General features: G+C 43.7%; 1 protein-coding gene across 2 annotated transcripts in view; it reads left to right on the plus strand.

The window, feature by feature from the left end:
• The first annotated feature begins 3087 nt into the window (after positions 1–3087).
• Positions 3088–17320, plus strand: part of plin1 (perilipin 1) — a 32590-nt gene continuing 18357 nt past the window's right edge. The window contains exons 1-5 of one of the 2 annotated variants that reach the window (XM_041889908.2): positions 3088–3247; positions 3423–3477; positions 3705–3903; positions 6574–6656; positions 6749–7013. In XM_041889908.2, coding sequence (XP_041745842.2) covers positions 3442–3477; positions 3705–3903; positions 6574–6656; positions 6749–7013 — 583 coding nt within the window. In that variant the 5' untranslated portion in view covers positions 3088–3247; positions 3423–3441. Of the gene's footprint in view, positions 3248–3422; positions 3484–3704; positions 3904–6573; positions 6657–6748; positions 7014–17320 lie in introns of both variants that reach the window. The other variant, XM_041889907.2, reaches the window with a different exon arrangement.

Consider the following 17320-nt stretch of genomic DNA (forward strand, 5'->3'; position numbering starts at 1 on the left):
TTGCTATGGTGACCAATGAGCTAAGATAAGGCGGGGATTTGCCTAGCAGTGATTTATAGATGATCTGGAGCCAGTGGGTTTGGCGACGAATATGTAGTGAGGACCAGCCAACAAGAGCGTACAGGTCACAGTGGTGGGTAATATATGGGGCTTTGGTGACAAAACGGATGGCACTGTGATAAACTACATCCAATTTGCTGAGTAGAGTGTTGGAGGCTATTTTGTAAATGACATCGCCGAAGTTAAGGATCGGTGGGATTGTCAGTTTAACGAGGGCATATTTGGCAGCATGAGTGAAGGAGGCTTTGTTGTGAAATAGGAAGCCGATTCTAGATTTAACTTTGGATTGGAGATGCTTAATGTGAGTCTGGAAGGATACTTTACAGTCTAACCAGACACCTAGGTATTTGTAGTTGTCCACATACTCTAGGTCAGACCCGCCGAGAGTAGTGATTCTAGTCGGGTGGGCGGGTGCCAGCAGCGTTCGATTGAAGAGCATGCATTTAGTTTTACTAGTGTTTAAGAGCAGTTGGAGGTTACGGAAGGAGTGTTGTATGGCATTGAAGCTCGTTTGGAGGTTTGTTAACACAGTGTCCAATGAAGGGCCAGATGTATACAAAATGGTGTCGTCTGCGTAGAGGTGGATCTGAGAGTCACCAGCAGCAAGAGCGACATCATTGATATACACAGAGTAAAGAGTCGGCCCGAGAATTGAACCCTGTGGCACCCCCATAGAGACTGCCATAGGTCCAGACAACAGGCCCTCCGATTTGACACATTGAACTCTATCTGAGAAGTAGATGGTGAACCAGGCGAGGCAGTCATTTGAGAAACCAATGATTGAGCTCCATACAAAATTATACAATAGAAATAGACAACAACAATTACATAGAACAAATACAAATTCCCCAGAGACAACGCATTCAATCACATACCTGGGACAGGCAATAACACACACCGCAGTCTTAGTTGACTTATGGCTTCTCTCACTCTCCTACAACATAAAAGGATTAAAAAAATAATAATAATGTCTAACCTTCTAGGTTTGGACAGCACACACATGTTGATAACAAACTAGCTAACATTGTACATGGCTAACAGGACGAGAGCTAGCATAGGTAACAAGTTAGCATGAAAACTCAGTTAAAACAACCAAAATACATTTCACATTACAACAAACTACTTGTCATTATGTTGTACATTAGTTCATACAAATTCTGTGACAGTTTGGACGTAATTATATCAAGAGACCGTGCCTTTAACTGGGAAAGGAGTAGAGAAGCATTTCCAACCTACCATACACTCCTTCAGCATGAAACAGTCTGAGGGAAAATGATACGCAACAACAATAGAGCAGCCAGAGTGAAATATTGTCAACCAACTACACAATGTCAGTCAACTATAAGACATGTTTAAACAGGAACTCAATAACATGATTTCAATGCTTTTGAAACTAATTTTGGCGAACTTCACAAATAAAACAGGATATATTTTCTTACTCTGTTACACATGCCATGCTGAGATGTGTTGTAGTCCTCTATTTGGAACCTGTATGGAACAGAATACATGCATACTTATTGTTAAGGGATTTGCTGTAGGCTCCATTGGATGAAAGCATTGATAAATTGAGTCATACACTGATCAATATCCAGACTTGAATTTTTTTTTGGGACAAGTGGCTAACCTTCCACTGACAAGGCTGACAGTCCACAAAAATTAACCTCTTGATTTTGTACTTATTCCCTTTTAAAATTTCCCCTATATTTCACCCCATTTTATCATGGTATGAAACTTATTGAGTAACGCAGTGAATAATTCTACATAAAGAATCTGGAATCTTTCAGACCTGTCTTCTCAATATTGTCTCTCATTGAGTGGATGTGGAAGGGACAAACCTGAAAAGGAACTTAGAACAATGCTTGGTCACTCCATGATCAGAGCCTTCTACACACATCGTAGACAAATGCTTGAACAAAAGAGAGAATCATTAATTTACAGTATTCTACATTTAAATACTGTTGCGGAAAATGACATTCTAAGCCTACAATGACATTCTAGACGATTCTGTGCTTCCAACTTTGTGGCAACAGTTTGGGGAATGCCCTTTCCTGTTTCAACATGACAATGCCCCCGTGAACAAAGCGAGGTCCATACAGAAATGCTTTGTTGAGATCGGTGTGGAAGAACTTGACTGGCCTGCACAGAGCCCTGACCTCAACCCCATCGAACACCTTTGGGATGAATTGGAACGGCAACTGCGGGCCTAATCGCCCAACATTAGTGCCTGACCTCACTAATGCTCTTGTGGCTGAATGGAAGCAAGTCCCCGTAGCAATGTTCCAACATCTAGTGGAAAGCTTTCCCAGAATAGTGGAGTCTGTTATAGCAGCAAAGGGGGACCAGCTCCATATTAATTCCCATGATTTTGGAATGAGATGTTCGACAAGCAGGTGTCCACATACTTTTGTCATATAGTGTATCTGTGACCAACAGATACATATCTGGATTCCCAGTCATGTGAAATCCATAGATTAGGGCTTAATGAATTAATTTCAATTGACTGATTTCCTTATATGAACTGTAACTCAGTAAAATCTTTGAAATTGTTGCATGTTGTGTTTATATTTTTGTTCAGTGTAGTTCAGTGGAGTTAGCCCTCTCCCCCTCTCTCTCCCTGGAGTGCAGAACTGAGACAGCTGCAAAAAGGGGTCACGTGACTTGTGACATTGCTGGATGCAGGCCTCACTCTGCTCTGTTGTCAGTGAGTGCATGAATCACAATCCGCTAACTGTAGGCAAATTCATTGTTTTATTGAAAGCGTAAGGCCAAATTAGCTTTTTTTTGTCAAAAATACTGTTTTGAGTCAGGAAATGTGTACTTTTCGTCCTAAAATATTTGCAATCATTTAAATTGTTATTTTAGGTAGCCGACTGACACAACAGCAGAGATGGGTAAAAACTGTGCACGAGCGCCCTCATGGGGAAACCCCTGCTATGTAGATACGTCACGAGTCACATGACCTGTTTTTGCAGCTGCCTCAGTTTTGTAATCCAGGGAGAGAGAGTGGAACTCCTACTGAAATAGTTTCAAGGAATGGAATCAATTGGCAGTTTCAGGTTTTGGGGTAAACTTCTCCTTTAAGTGGGCGTAATTAGCAGGCTTTTTTTTCAGGTTTTGTCTGTATAGTTCTTCTGTTTCTCACAAAATCAAATATGCCACAGTCTTCAGCTGGACTCAACACTATACGGTTAGTTTGTCTTATTTTTACATTTTATTTATTTATTTATTGCTTGTTTACTTCTGTAATAATAATAATAGGCTACCATATTCAATATAAAATGTATCCACAAGTCAATATGCTGGAAGTCATTCCAAACTTGCTTCAGGTACAACAATGATTCATCATTATGTCATTCACATAGGCTTAGTTGATCACTCATTATGGCTCCAGAGAAAACAGCATCCACCAAAGCCCAGGTAAAGGTAAGGTTTTTCAAACAGTTTAGAACTACCTGTTCATGCGCTGGGGCCACTGTAACATAATTCCACTACAGTACAACATCCTAACCTAACCCTCATCTGTAACTCTCTGACAGACTATAATAACAGTATGCATGTAGCCTACTACAGTATGTATGCACATTTACAGAGTTGAGCATGTCTGTCTCAGCTTGAGGAGTGAATTGTTGTTCCATGTCTCTCAGGACAATGTGTTTGTCAGAATCCTAAGCCTACCTGCAGTGAGCTCTACCTGTGAGGTTATTGAGAGGACCTACACTAGCACCAAGCAGACCCACCCGCTCCTCTGCTCTGTATGTGGGGTGTATGAGAGGGGGGCCAGGACCGCCAGCAGCCTGGCAGTGTGGAGCATCCAGCCTGCCATCGACCGACTGGAGACCCAGCGTGAGCACACTGATTCCCTAGTGCTAACGGTCATCAATTTCTGCACTGCACAAATTTGTAGAAAGTCACCTTGCCTCCAGTCCAGACAAATAGATAGGCTGTGTAATCAGTTAATTAACCATATGTTCAGCTACTACAGTACCATAGTCTATACTGCTTCAAACTGCAGTACCATTACATGATTGTGATTTTCTTCTACTACAGTAACCTGAACATACATTACCTCAAAAGTAATCCTTCAATATATGTTGATGCTGTGAAGTGCTATACATGAAAAGGAGTAAATGAACTCATTCTCACTGAGAGGGTTTGCTGTTTGTTTGATTATCTGTAGTGACAACAAAGCCGTTGTGCTGTTGAGTCTGGGAATGTGTCCTGCAGTACGCCTGGGCTAGGGCCAGCTCTTAGTAGAGCCAGGTCTAGTAGACTGAGCCAGGTTTAGATTACTTGGCTTGACTGTTTCTATGTTCTACTTGTTGATGGGCATAACACACAGTTGTCATAACTCTCTCTGGGGATGTTACATTTCCTGGTTGTGAAATTGAATTAACATTGGATGAACTCTGTGTCCTGAACTCACATTCATGAATTGCAAAACTGTTCTCTGGTGATAAGTAGACTGAGATTTTATGATAAATTGGGCAATTTAAATACACTGCTCAAAAAATTAAGGGAACACTTAAACAACACAATGTAACTCCAAGTCAATCACACTTCTGTGAAATCAAACTGTCCACGTAGGAAGCAACACTGATTGACAATACATTTCACATGCTGTTGTGCAAATGGAATAGACAACAGGTGGAAATTATAGGCAATTAGCAAGACACCCCCAATAAAGAAGTGGTTCTGCAGGTGGTGACCACAGACCACTTCTCAGTTCCTATGCTTCCTGGCTGATGTTTTGGTCACTTTTGAATGCTGGTGGTGCTTTCACTCTAGTGGTAGCATGAGACGGAGTCTACAACCCACACAAGTGGCTCAGGTAGTGCAGCTCATCCAGGATGGCACATCAATGCGAGCTGTGGCAAGAAGGTTTGCTGTGTCTGTCAGCGTAGTGTCCAGAGCATGGAGGCGCTACCAGGAGACAGGCCAGTACATCAGGAGACGTGGAGGAGGCCGTAGGAGGGCAACAACCCAGCAGCAGGACCGCTACCTCCACCTTTGTGCAAGGAGGAGCAGGAGGAGCACTGCCAGAGCCCTGCAAAATGACCTCCAGCAGGCCACAAATATGCATGTGTCTGCTCAAACGGTCAGAAACAGACTCCATGAGGGTGGTATGAGGGCCCGACGTCCACAGGTGGGGGTTGTGCTTACAGCCCAACACCGTGCAGGACGTTTGGCATTTGCCAGAGAACACCAAGATTGGCAAATTCGCCACTGGCGCCCTGTGCTCTTCACAGATGAAAGCAGGATCACACTGAGCACATGTGACAGACGTGACAGAGTCTGGAGACGCCGTGGAGAACGTTCTGCTGCCTGCAACATCCTCCAGCATATGACCGGTTTGGCGGTGGGTCAGTCATGGTGTGGGGTGGCATTTCTTTGGGGGGCCGCACAGCCTTCCATGTGCTCGCCAGAGGTAGCCTGACTGCCATTAGGTACCGAGATGAGATCCTCAGACCCCTTGTGAGACCATATGCTGGTGCGGTTGGCCCTGGGTTCCTCCTAATGCAAGACAATGCTAGACCTCATGTGGCTGGAGTGTGTCAGCAGTTCCTGCAAGAGGAAGGCATTGATGCTATGGACTGGCCCGCCCGTTCCCCAGACCTGAATCCAATTGAGCACATCTGGGACATCATGTCTCGCTCCATCCACCCATGCCACGTTGCACCACAGACTGTCCAGGAGTTGGCGGATGCTTTAGTCCAGGTCTGGGAGGAGATCCCTCAGGAGACCATCCGCCACCTCATCAGGAGCATGCCCAGGCGTTGTAGGGAGGTCATACAGGCACGTGGAGGCCACACACACTACTGAGACTCATTTTGACTTGTTTTAAGGACATTACATCAAAGTTGGATCCGCCTGTAGTGTGGTTTTCCACTTTAATTTTGAGGGTGACTCCAAATCCAGACCTCTATGGGTTGATACATTTGATTTCCATTGATAATTTTTGTGTGATTTTGTTGTCAGCACATTCAACTATGTAAAGAGAAAAAGTATTTAATAAGATTATTTCATTCATTCAGATCTAGGATGTGTTGTTTAAGTGTTCCCTTTATTTTTTTGAGCAGTGTATTTAATTGACTCATGTTCTAGCTAACTTTTTTATTTTTATGAACACGCATGAAGGAAAATATTGAATCTAGAAATGCAAAATGCAATACTTATGACTTTGCTCACAACCCATCGGCAAGTGAGAAAAACGTTCTGTTGTAATGAGTGTACGTAATGAAGGTACCAAGGCAGATAGAATATTGCAGCTTGCATGGTCACTTAGGTGTGCCATGGATATTCTGTCTCAGGGAGCATTGCCTAAATAACAATGATCTCATCTGCATTTTTTCTATCTAGCTCCTGGAGATGTGTTTTAATAATGTATTATTTGTGATGAAATAAGATCACAGAGTAGAGGTCAAGGACATCTTTTAATGTCTTCAATACTCTATGAGGTTATCGGCAGTGTAATACACATAATTACCTTCTCTAAACTCATTGTATTGTCTCTAGTTGTTGCTGCCAACAATCTGGCCTGTAAAGGGCTGGATCGTCTGGAGGAGAAGATCCCAGCTCTGCAGTATCCCCCTGAGAAGGCAAGGATGCTATTTTCTGAGTCAATTTAAAATGCTTGTTACACAGCATGACTTCTGCCCCCAAAACCTGTCTTTTTCTCTGTTTCACACAGCTGGCGTCTGGCATCGTGGAGGCAGTCTCCTCTACAGTGCAGACAGCTAAGAAGGGCATTGCCAGCCCCATCGCTGGCACCTCAGACATGGTGCTCAGCATGGCATCCAGTAGGCTCCAGTTGACCAGGAGTGCCTTCAGGGACGGCTTTAGATACGTCCTGAGCAGCAAGCCTGTCCGCCTGGCAGGGGAGGGAGCAGACATTGCACTGACCCTGGCTGAGAGTCTGGTCAACTATGTTCTGCCTGGATCCTCTGAGGAGAATGGTATACTTCACATTTTTTTGTTATTTAGATAATATGGTGGCTGGTATAGAGATGGCTATACCATAACAAATGTATTTTTTTTCTTCTTACTGTGTTGAGTTAAGAACATGGAATGGGAGTATGACAGCTAAACGTTTACAAAGGTATGTGCTATCTGGTATCCTTGGGATGTCCCTACCCCATTGAAGTTTACATTTTAAATGGTAAGGGTTAGGGTTTAGGGTAGGGACGTCCCAAAGATTCCAAATAGCGCTGACCCATTTAAAAGGTGATGATATACTGAAGCTATTTCAACTTTCACCACAAGGTGGCAACCTACAATTGAGCAACAAAACAGTGGGGCGCTAAGGTTTCATGGTTACAGCAGGCAAGCTGTAGTAGATGACTGGTGATGGGAGATGTTTTGTTTCAGGGCACAGAAAGAACATAACAGCACGATTTAGACAAGTGAGATAAACTGATAACATCTCTAAGCAATGTCTGAAGATGAGATGTTCTCTAGCACTTGCACTAGACACAACAACCTCTTCACCCTCCACATGAGGACTCATACATGAGAGTCAGTCTGTTACAATCTAAGGGACATTATATTATATTCAACTAAATTTGCCAAAGACAAGCTTGGCTTGCCAAATGGAAACATATCTGGCTGTTAGAGAAGGTGCCAGACCATAATACAATCTATAAAGAATCCCATCCCATACCTGTGTAGAACATGGGTGTCAAACTCATTTCCCCCTGCGGGCAGAATTCGGTCTTCACCGAGGTCTGGAGGGCCGCACTTAAAATTTATTATATTTCCTCACCGTCAAAATGTGTAGAAAATTGTCCCATATCCATCGCTTTTGATTAGTGTTAGCATTTGACATTATTTGTCAGACACTCTTATCCAGTGAGACTTACAGTCGTGAGTACATTAACATTTTATTTGTATTTTGTACCGGTCCTCCGTGGGAATTGAACTCACAACACTGCCATTGCAAGGGTCATGCTCTACCAACTGAGCAACACAGAACCTTTAGCAAGCCGGACTTAGAGAAGAGACTATAAATGTAGGTCCATTATCATTTCTACACAGTTTCAATGTGGTTTTAGTCATTTCAATGTCAATTGAGATAGTTTTTCCCAGAAGATTATTATATATATATAATTATTTAAAAAATATATATATTTTTTTTTTTCTCAAACCACCCGCCGGCCAGATTGAATGTGCTCTTGAGTTTGACTCGTGCTGTAGAACAAACTATTATTTGCTTTTATACTGTGTGAGGGGGTGCAATATATAGGCACTTCTGTCCGGTCTGCAAGTGTCATTATTAAGTCAATTACCACCATTTTATATAAGTGGAATTATCGGTTCCACCTGTGGCCCTGTCTGGCCAGACAAGTCACTCTGGTGTTCTCCAGACTAATCCTCCTGCTCTGGGAGTACAGGTGATCTGTTCCTCAGGCAGGATAAGCACTTGGCCCTGTCTAACCGAGGTTAATCAATCCTCACTACATCCATCCCACATCCCACGCCCACCTCTCACACAGTGTGTGGTATAGGCTCTCTGAGCTGAGCTATCTCCTAGACTCTCTGTACAGAGAACATGCTGTGCTGCTCTGATGATTACAAGGCTGGTGATGAGACAATACCCAGCTAGCGCATAACATTCTGAGAACCATATGTTTCTTAGAGCTTGGTGAGAGCATGGTTGTCCTATGGTTATTTTGCTAACAATCTTCCCACAACTTTCTGGGAATGGTGCAGGATAGTTACTTGGCTTTGGAATATCCTCAGCGCATTCTAAGGAACTTGACAAAAATAAATAAAAAATCTTGGTATTTCATTACTTTAACAGAACGTTTCCTAAAAGTTCAAACATGGTTACATTTAATTTACATTTTGGTAATGTTCTAGGAATGTTCTCCAACTGGTTTAACATTGGGAATGTTGTCAAACAGTTCCAAAAACGTTAAGAAATAATGTTGCTCAGTGGGAGTTTCAGTGCTTCAGTATAATGATTCCTACACAATTCCTCATGGTTCTAGTTAAAGTAATGTTCTCAAATTGATCAGAGAATGTTAAGAAACAAGATTCTTCTGTGGGAATATCAGTACTTCCACAGAACATTCCACACAAGTTCCCATGTGGTTCCATCAAAAACCTCTTCGATGTAAATTCCCCTGTTTCTGGGACCTGCGTGGTTCTGGTACCGGTTATCCACCGACATCTGTGGACACGGTTACCCACTGACATCTGTGGACACCGTAGATCAAAATGGCTTGCATTGAGCAGTAGCCCTGATTCACAGAGACACAGGAGTATCATCTGCCTTTATGAAGCAGGATGTGAAATCTGACACCACTTGAAGCTGGGATATCCATCCTACCATTTATTTTGCTCTTCAGACTGTCCATCAACTCCTAAACCATACATCACAGCCACTAACAGCACATATGGCTGGAATCGGAGATATCGTGGACGTAGGTCGGGGTGCCTCGTAAGGATCCCACGGCGAGCGAGTAAACTGCCTCTTCCATCAATCCTATTAGCCAATCTTCAATCATTGGAAAATAAATTAGATGACCTACGATTTACGCTTATCCTACCAACGGGACATTAAAAACAGTAATATCTTATGTTTCACCAAGTCGTGGCTGAACGAAGACATGGACAACATACAGCTGGCGGGATATACGCTACATCGGCAGGATAGAACGGCTGACTCTGGTAAGTCAAGGGGTGGCGGTCTGTGTATATTTGTAAACAGCTGGTGCACAAAATCAAATACTAAGGATGTCTCGCCTGAGGTTGAGTACCTTATGATAAGCTGTAGACCACACTATGTACCAAGAGAGTTTTCATCTATATTTTTCATAGCTGTCTATTGACCACCACAAACCAATGCTGGCATTAAGATTGCACTCAATGAGCTGTATAAGGCCATAAGTAAACAGGAAAACGCTCACCAGAGGCTGCGCTCCTAGTGGCAGGGGACTTTAATGCAGGGAAACTTAAATCCGTTCTACCTAATTTCGACCAGCATGTTAAATGTGCAACCAGAGGAGAAAAAAAAAAACACTAGACCACCTTTACTCCACACACAGAGACGCATACAAAGCTCTCCCTCGCCCTCCATTTGGCAAATCTGACCATAACTCTATCCTCCTGATTCCTGCTTATAAGCAAAAACTAAAGCAGGAAGCACCAGTGACTCGGTTAATAAATAAGTGGTCAGATGACGCAGATGCTAAGCTACAGGACTGTTTTGCTAGCACAGACTGGAACATGTTCCGGGATTCTTCAGATAGCATTGAGGAGTACACCACATCAGTCACTGGCTTCATCAATAAGTGCATCGATGACGTCGTCCCCACAGTGACCGTACGTACATACCCCAACCAGAAGCCATGGATTACAGGCAACATCCGCACTGAGCTAAAGGGTAGAGCTGCCGCTTTCAAGGAGCGGGACTCTAACCCGGACGCTTATAAGAAATCCCGCTATGCCATTCGACGAACCATCAAACAGGCAAAGAGTCAATACAGGACTAAGATTGAATCATGCTACACCGGCACTGACGCTCGTCGGATGTGGCAGGGCTTGAAAACTATTACAGACTACAAAGGGAAGCACAGCCGCGAGCTGCCCAGTGACACAAGCCTACCAGACGAGCTAAACCACTTCTATGCTCATTTCGAGAAAAGCAACACTGAAGCATGCATGAGAACACCAGCTGTTCCGGATGACTATGTGATCACGCTCTCCGTAGCCGGTGTGAGTAAGACTTTTAAGCAGGTCAACATTCACAAGGCCGAAGGGCCAGGTGGATTACCAGGACGTGTACTCCGAGCATGTGCTGACCAACTGGCAAATGTCTTCACCAACATTTTCAACATGTCCCTGACTGAGTCTGTAATACCAACATGTTTCAAGCAGACCACCATAGTCCCCGTGCCTAAGGACACTAAGATAACCTGCCTAAATGACTACCGACCCGTAGCACTGACGTCTGTAGCCATGAAGTGCTTTGAAAGGCTGGTCATGGCTCAAATCAACACCATTATCCCAGAAACCCTAGACCCACTTCAATTTGCATACCGCCCCAACATATCCACAGATGATGCAATCTCTATTGCACTCCACACTGCCCTTTCCCACCTGGACAAGAGGAACACCTATGTGAGAATGCTATTCATTTTCTACAGCTCAGCGTTCAACACCATTGTGCCCTCAAAGCTCATCACTAAGCTAAGGATCCTGGGACTAAACACCTCCCTCTGCATTTGGATCCTGGACTTCGTGACGGGCCGCCCCGTCGTGCGTGCTCAATCCCCTCCTGTACTCCCTGTTCACCCATGACTGCATGGCCAGGCACGACTCCAACACCATCATTAAGTTTGCCGACGACACAACAGTGGTAGGCCTGATCACCGACAACGATGAGACAGCCTATAGGGAGGAGGTCAGAGACCTGGCCGTGTGGTGCCAGGATAACAACCTCTCCCTCAATGTGACCAAGACAAAGGAGATGATTGTGGACTACAGGAAAAAAAGAGGACAGAGCACTCCCCCATTCTCATCGACGGGGCTGTAGTGGAACAGGTTGAGAGCTTCAAGTTCCTTGGTGTCCACATCACCAACGAACTATCATGGTCCAAACACACCAAGACAGTCATGAAGAGGGCACGACAAAACCTATTCCCCCTCAGGAGAATAGATTTGGCATGGGTCCTCAGATCCTCCAAAACGTTCTACAGCTGCACCATCGAGAGCTTCCTGACTGGTTGCATCACCGCCTGGTTTGGCAACTGCTCGGCCTCCGACCACAAGGCACTACAGAGGGTAGTGCATACGGCCCAGTACATCTCTGGGGCCAAGCTTCCTGCCATCCAGGACCTCTATACCAGGCGGTGTCAGAGGAAGGCCCTCAAAATTGTCAAAGGCTCCAGCCACCCTAGTCATAGACTGTTCTCTCTACTACCGCACGGCAAGCTGTACCGGAGCGCCAAGTCTAGGTCCAAAAGGCTTCTCAACAGCTTCTACCCCCAAGCCATAAGACTCCTGAACAGCAAATCATGGCTACCCGGACTATTTGCACCCCCACCCCATCTTTTTACGCTGCTGCTACTCTGTTAATTATTTATGCATAGTCACTTTACCCCTACCCACATGTACATATTACCTCAACTACCTCAACTAGCCAGTGCCCCCGACATTGACTCTGCACCAGTACCCCCCTGTATATAGCCTCCCTACTGTTATTTTATTTTACTTCTGCTCTTTTTTCTCAACACTTTTTATTTTTTATTTTTTTATTTTACTTTTTTATTAAGAAATAAATGCATTGTTGATTAAGGGCTGTAAGTAAGCAGTTCACGGTACCTGTTGTATTCGGTGCATGTGGCAAATACATTTTTTATTTTATTTCAATCCTTACATCGTAACGCAGCAGGAGAGAGTGGTTTCGTCACTGTAGCACGTCTGAGATTGATTTATAACCAGTAATCTAAATAATTCATAGATTTTAAACCTAAACCACTTTCTGTTTGTCATAGAGGGACAAGATTAATATGAGATGACAGCGAGTTCCTATCAAGTTCAGGAAGCCATGCTAGAGCTCTGTGAGCCTTTCACAGCGAGGGGGGGGCCAAACGTTTTGATCAAGAGAGACCTTTAGAAAATATGCACATTTTTTCTAACATTAAATATACAAATATGCATTTCAGAGTTTTAACAGGAAGGTGAAATCTTATCATTTTATATATTGTTTATACTATATTTAGAAAAAAATGTCATTTCAAGCCTAATTTACAGTTTTGTTGAACAGGAAATACAGTGGGGAGAACAAGTATTTGATACACTGCTGATTTTGCAGGTTTTCCTACTTACAAAGCATGTAGAGGTCTGTAATTTGTATCATAGGTACACTTCAACTGTGAGAGACGGAATCTAAAACAAAAATCCAGAAAATCACATTGTATGATTTTTAAGTAATTAATTTGCATTTTATTGCATGACATAAGTATTTGATCACCTACCAACCAGTAAGAATTCCTTCTGACACCGCCTAGTATATACAGTACCAGTCATAGAATAATATTGAAGACATCAACACTATGAAATAACACATATGGAATCATGTAGTAACCAAAAAATGGTTAAACAAATTAAATATTTTAGATTCTTCAAAGTAGCTACCCTTTGCCTTGATGACAGCTTTGCACACTCTTGACATTATCTCAACCAGCTTCATAAGGAATGCTTTTCCAACAGTCTTGAAGGAGTTCCCACATATGCTGAGCACTTGTTGGCTGCTTTTCCTTCACTCTGCGGTCCAACTCATCCCAAACCATCTCAATTGGGTTGAGGTCGGGTGATTGTGGAGGCCAGGTCATCTGATGGAGCACTCCATCACTCTCCTTCTTGGTCAAATTGCCTTTACACTGCCTGGAGGTGTGTTTTGGGTCATTGTTCTGTTGAAAAACAAATGATAGTCCCACTAAGTGCAAACCAGATGGGATGGCGTATCGCTGCAGAATGCTGTGGTAGCCATGCTGGTTTAGTGTGCCTTGAATTCTAAATAAATCACTGACAGTGTCACCAGCAAAGCATCCCCACACCATCACACCTCCTCCATGCTTCATGGTGGGAACCACAAATGCGGAGATCATCCGTTCACCTACTCTGCGTCTCACAAAGACACGGCAGCTGGAACCAAAAATCTTAAATTCTGACTCATCAGACCAAAGGACAGATTTCCACCGGTCTAATGTCCATTGCTCATGTTTCTTGGCCCAAGAAAGTCTCTTCTTCTTATTGGTGTCCTTTAGTAGGTGTTTCTTTGCACCAATTCGACCATGAAGGCCTGATTCACGCAGTCTCCTCTGAACAGTTGATGTTGAGATGTGTCTGTTACTTGAACTCTGTGAAGCATTTATTTGGGCTGCAATCTGAGGTGCAGTTAACTCTAATGAACTTGTCCTCTGCAGCAGAGATAACTCTGGGTGTTTCTTTACTGTGGCGGTCCTCACGAGAGCCAGTTTCATCATTGCGCTTCGTAGTTTTTGCAACTGCACTTGAAGAAACTTTCAAAGTTCTTGACATTTTCCAGATTGACTGACATTCATGTCTTAAAGTAATGATTGACTGTCGTTTCTCTTTGATTATTTGAGCTGTTCTTGCCATAACATGGGCTTGATCTTTAACCGAATAGGGCTATCTTCTGTATACCACCCCTACCATGTCACAACACAACTGATTGGCTGAAATAAATTCCACAAATTAACTTTTAAGAAGGCACACCTGTTAATTGAAATGCATTCCAGGTGACTACCTCATGAAGCTGGTTGAGAGAATGCCAAGAGTGTGCAAAGCTGTCATCAAGGCAAAGGGTGGCTACTTTGAAGAATCTCAAATATAAAATATATTTTCATTTGTTTAACACTTTTTTTTTGGTTACTACATGATTCCATATGTGTTATTTCATAGTTTTGATATCTTCACTATTATTCTACAATGTAGAAAATAGTAAAAATAAACAAAAAACCTGGAATGAGTAGGTGTCCAAACCTTTGACTGGTACTGTAGGTCCTGGATGGCAGGAAGCTTGGCCCCAGTGATGTACTGGGCCATACGCACTACACTCTATAGCGTCTTACGGTCGAATGCCGATCAGTTGCCATACCAGGCGGTGATGCAACCAGTCAGGATGCTCTCGATTGTGCAGCTGTATAACTTTTTGAGGATCTGGGGACCCATGCAAAATCTTTTTCAGTCTCCTGATGGGGAAAAGGTGTTGTCGTGCCGTCTTCACGACTGTCTTGGTGTGTTTGGACCATGATAGTTTGTTGGTGATGTGGACACCAAGGATCTTGATCGGTAGTCGGTCGACTACGGGTCGGTAGTCATTTAGGCAGGTTATCTTAGTGTCCTTAGGCACGGGGACTATGGTGGTCTGCTTGAAACATGTAGGTGTTACAGACTCAGTCAGGGAGAGGTTGAAAATGTCAGTGAAGACATTTGCCAGTTAGTCCGCGCATGCTCTGAGTACACATCCTGGTAATCTGTCTGGCCCCACAGCCTTGTGACTGTTGACCTGTTTAAAGGTCTTACTCACATCGGCTACGGAGAGCGTGATCACACAGCCATCCGGAACAGTTGGTGCTCTCATGCATGCTTCAGTGTTGCTTGCATCGAAGCGAGCATAAAAGGAATTTAGCTCGTTTGGTAGGCTCGTGTCACTGGGCAGCTCACTGCTGGGTTACCCTTTGTAGTCCGTAATAGTTTGCAAGCCCTGCCACATCCGACGAGCGTCAAATCCGGTGTGGTAGGATTCAATCTTAGTCTTGTATTGACGCTTTGCCTGTTTGATGGTTCATCTGAGGGCATAGCGGGATTTCTTATAAGCATCCGGATTAGTGTCCCACTACTTGAAAGCGGCAGCTCTAGCCTTTAGCTCGGTGCGGATGGTGCCTGTAATCCATGGCTTCTGTTTGGTATATGTACAGTGAGGGGGAAAAAAGTATTTGATCCCCTGCTGATTTTGTACGTTTGCCCACTGACAAAGAAATGATCATACTATAATTTTAATGGTAGGTTTATTTGAACAGTGAGAGACAGAATAACAACAACAAAAAATCCAGAAAAACGCATGTCAAAAATGTTATGAATTGATTTGCATTTTAATGAGGGAATAAGTATTTGACCCCCTCTCAATCAGAAAGATTTCTGGCTCCCAGGTGTCTTTTATACAGGTAACGAGCTGAGATTAGGAGCACACTCTTAAAGGGAGTGCTCCTAATCTCAGTTTGTTACCTGTATAAAAGACACCTGTCCACAGAAGCAATCAATCAATCAGATTCCAAACTCTCCACCATGGCCAAGACCAAAGAGCTCTCCAAGGATGTCAGGGACAAGATTGTATACCTACACAAGGCTGGAATGGGCTACAAGACCATCGCCAAGCAGCTTGGTGAGAAGGTGACAACAGTTGGTGCGATTATTCGCAAATGGAAGAAATACAAAAGACCTGTCAATCTCCCTCGGCCTGGGGCTCCATTTAATATCTCACCTCGTGGAGTTGCAATGATCATGAGAACGGTGAGGAATTAGCCCAGAACTACACGGGAGGATCTTGTCAATGATCTCAATGCAGCTGGGACCATAGTCACCAAGAAAACAATTGGTAACACACTACGCCGTGAAGGACTGAAATCCTGCAGCGCCCGCAAGGTCCCACTGCTCAAGAAAGCACATATACATGCCCATCTGAAGTTTGCCAATGAACATCTGAATGATTCAGAGGAGAACTGGGTGAAAGTGTTGTGGTCAGATGAGAGCAAAATGGAGCTCTTTGGCATCAACTCAGCTCGCCGTGTTTGGAGGAGGAGGAATGCTGCGTATGACCCCAAGAACACCATCCCCACCGTCAAACATGAAGGTGGAAACATTATGCTTTGGGGGTGTTTTTCTGCTAAGGGGACAGGACCACTTCACCGCATCAAAAGGACGATGGACGGGGCCATGTACCGTCAAATCTTGGGTGAGAACCTCCTTCCCTCAGCCAGGGCATTGAAAATGGTTTGTGGATGGGTATTCCAGCATGACAATGACCCAAAACATACGGCCAAGGCAACAAAGGAGTGGCTCAAGAAGGAGCACATTAAGGTCCTGGAGTGGCCTAGCCAGTCTCCAGACCTTTATCCCATAGAAAATATGTGGAGGGAGCTGAAGGTTTGAGTTGCCAAACGTCAGCCTCGAAACCTTAATGACTTGGAGAAGATCTGCAAAGAGGAGTGGGACAAAATCCCTCCTGAGATGTGTGCATACCTGGTGGCCAACTACAAGAAACGTCTGACCTCTGTGATTGCCAACATGGGTTTTGCCACCAAGTACCAAGTCATGTTTTGCAGAGGGGTCAAATACTTATTCCCCTCATTAAAATGCAAATCAATTCATAACATTTTTGACATGCGTTTTTATGGATTTTTTTGTTGTTATTCTGTCTCTCACTGTTCAAATAAACCTACCATTAAAATTATAGATTGATAATTTCTTTGTCAGTGGGCAAACGTACAAAATCAGCAGGGGATCAAATACCTTTTTCCCTCACTCTACGTACGGTCACTGTGGGGACAATGTCGTCGATGCACTTATTGATGAAGTTATCATGGGAAGTTGTGGGAAGGTTGTAGAAAATATTTCATTTACATAAGTATTCACACCCCTGAGTCAATACATGTTAGAATCACTTTTGGCAGCGAATGCAGCTGTGAGTCTTTCTGGGTAAGTCTATTAAGAGCTTTGCACACCTGGATTG

Source organism: Coregonus clupeaformis, chromosome 11 (genome assembly GCF_020615455.1).
Source record: "Coregonus clupeaformis isolate EN_2021a chromosome 11, ASM2061545v1, whole genome shotgun sequence".
Taxonomy (NCBI): Eukaryota; Metazoa; Chordata; class Actinopteri; order Salmoniformes; family Salmonidae; genus Coregonus; species Coregonus clupeaformis.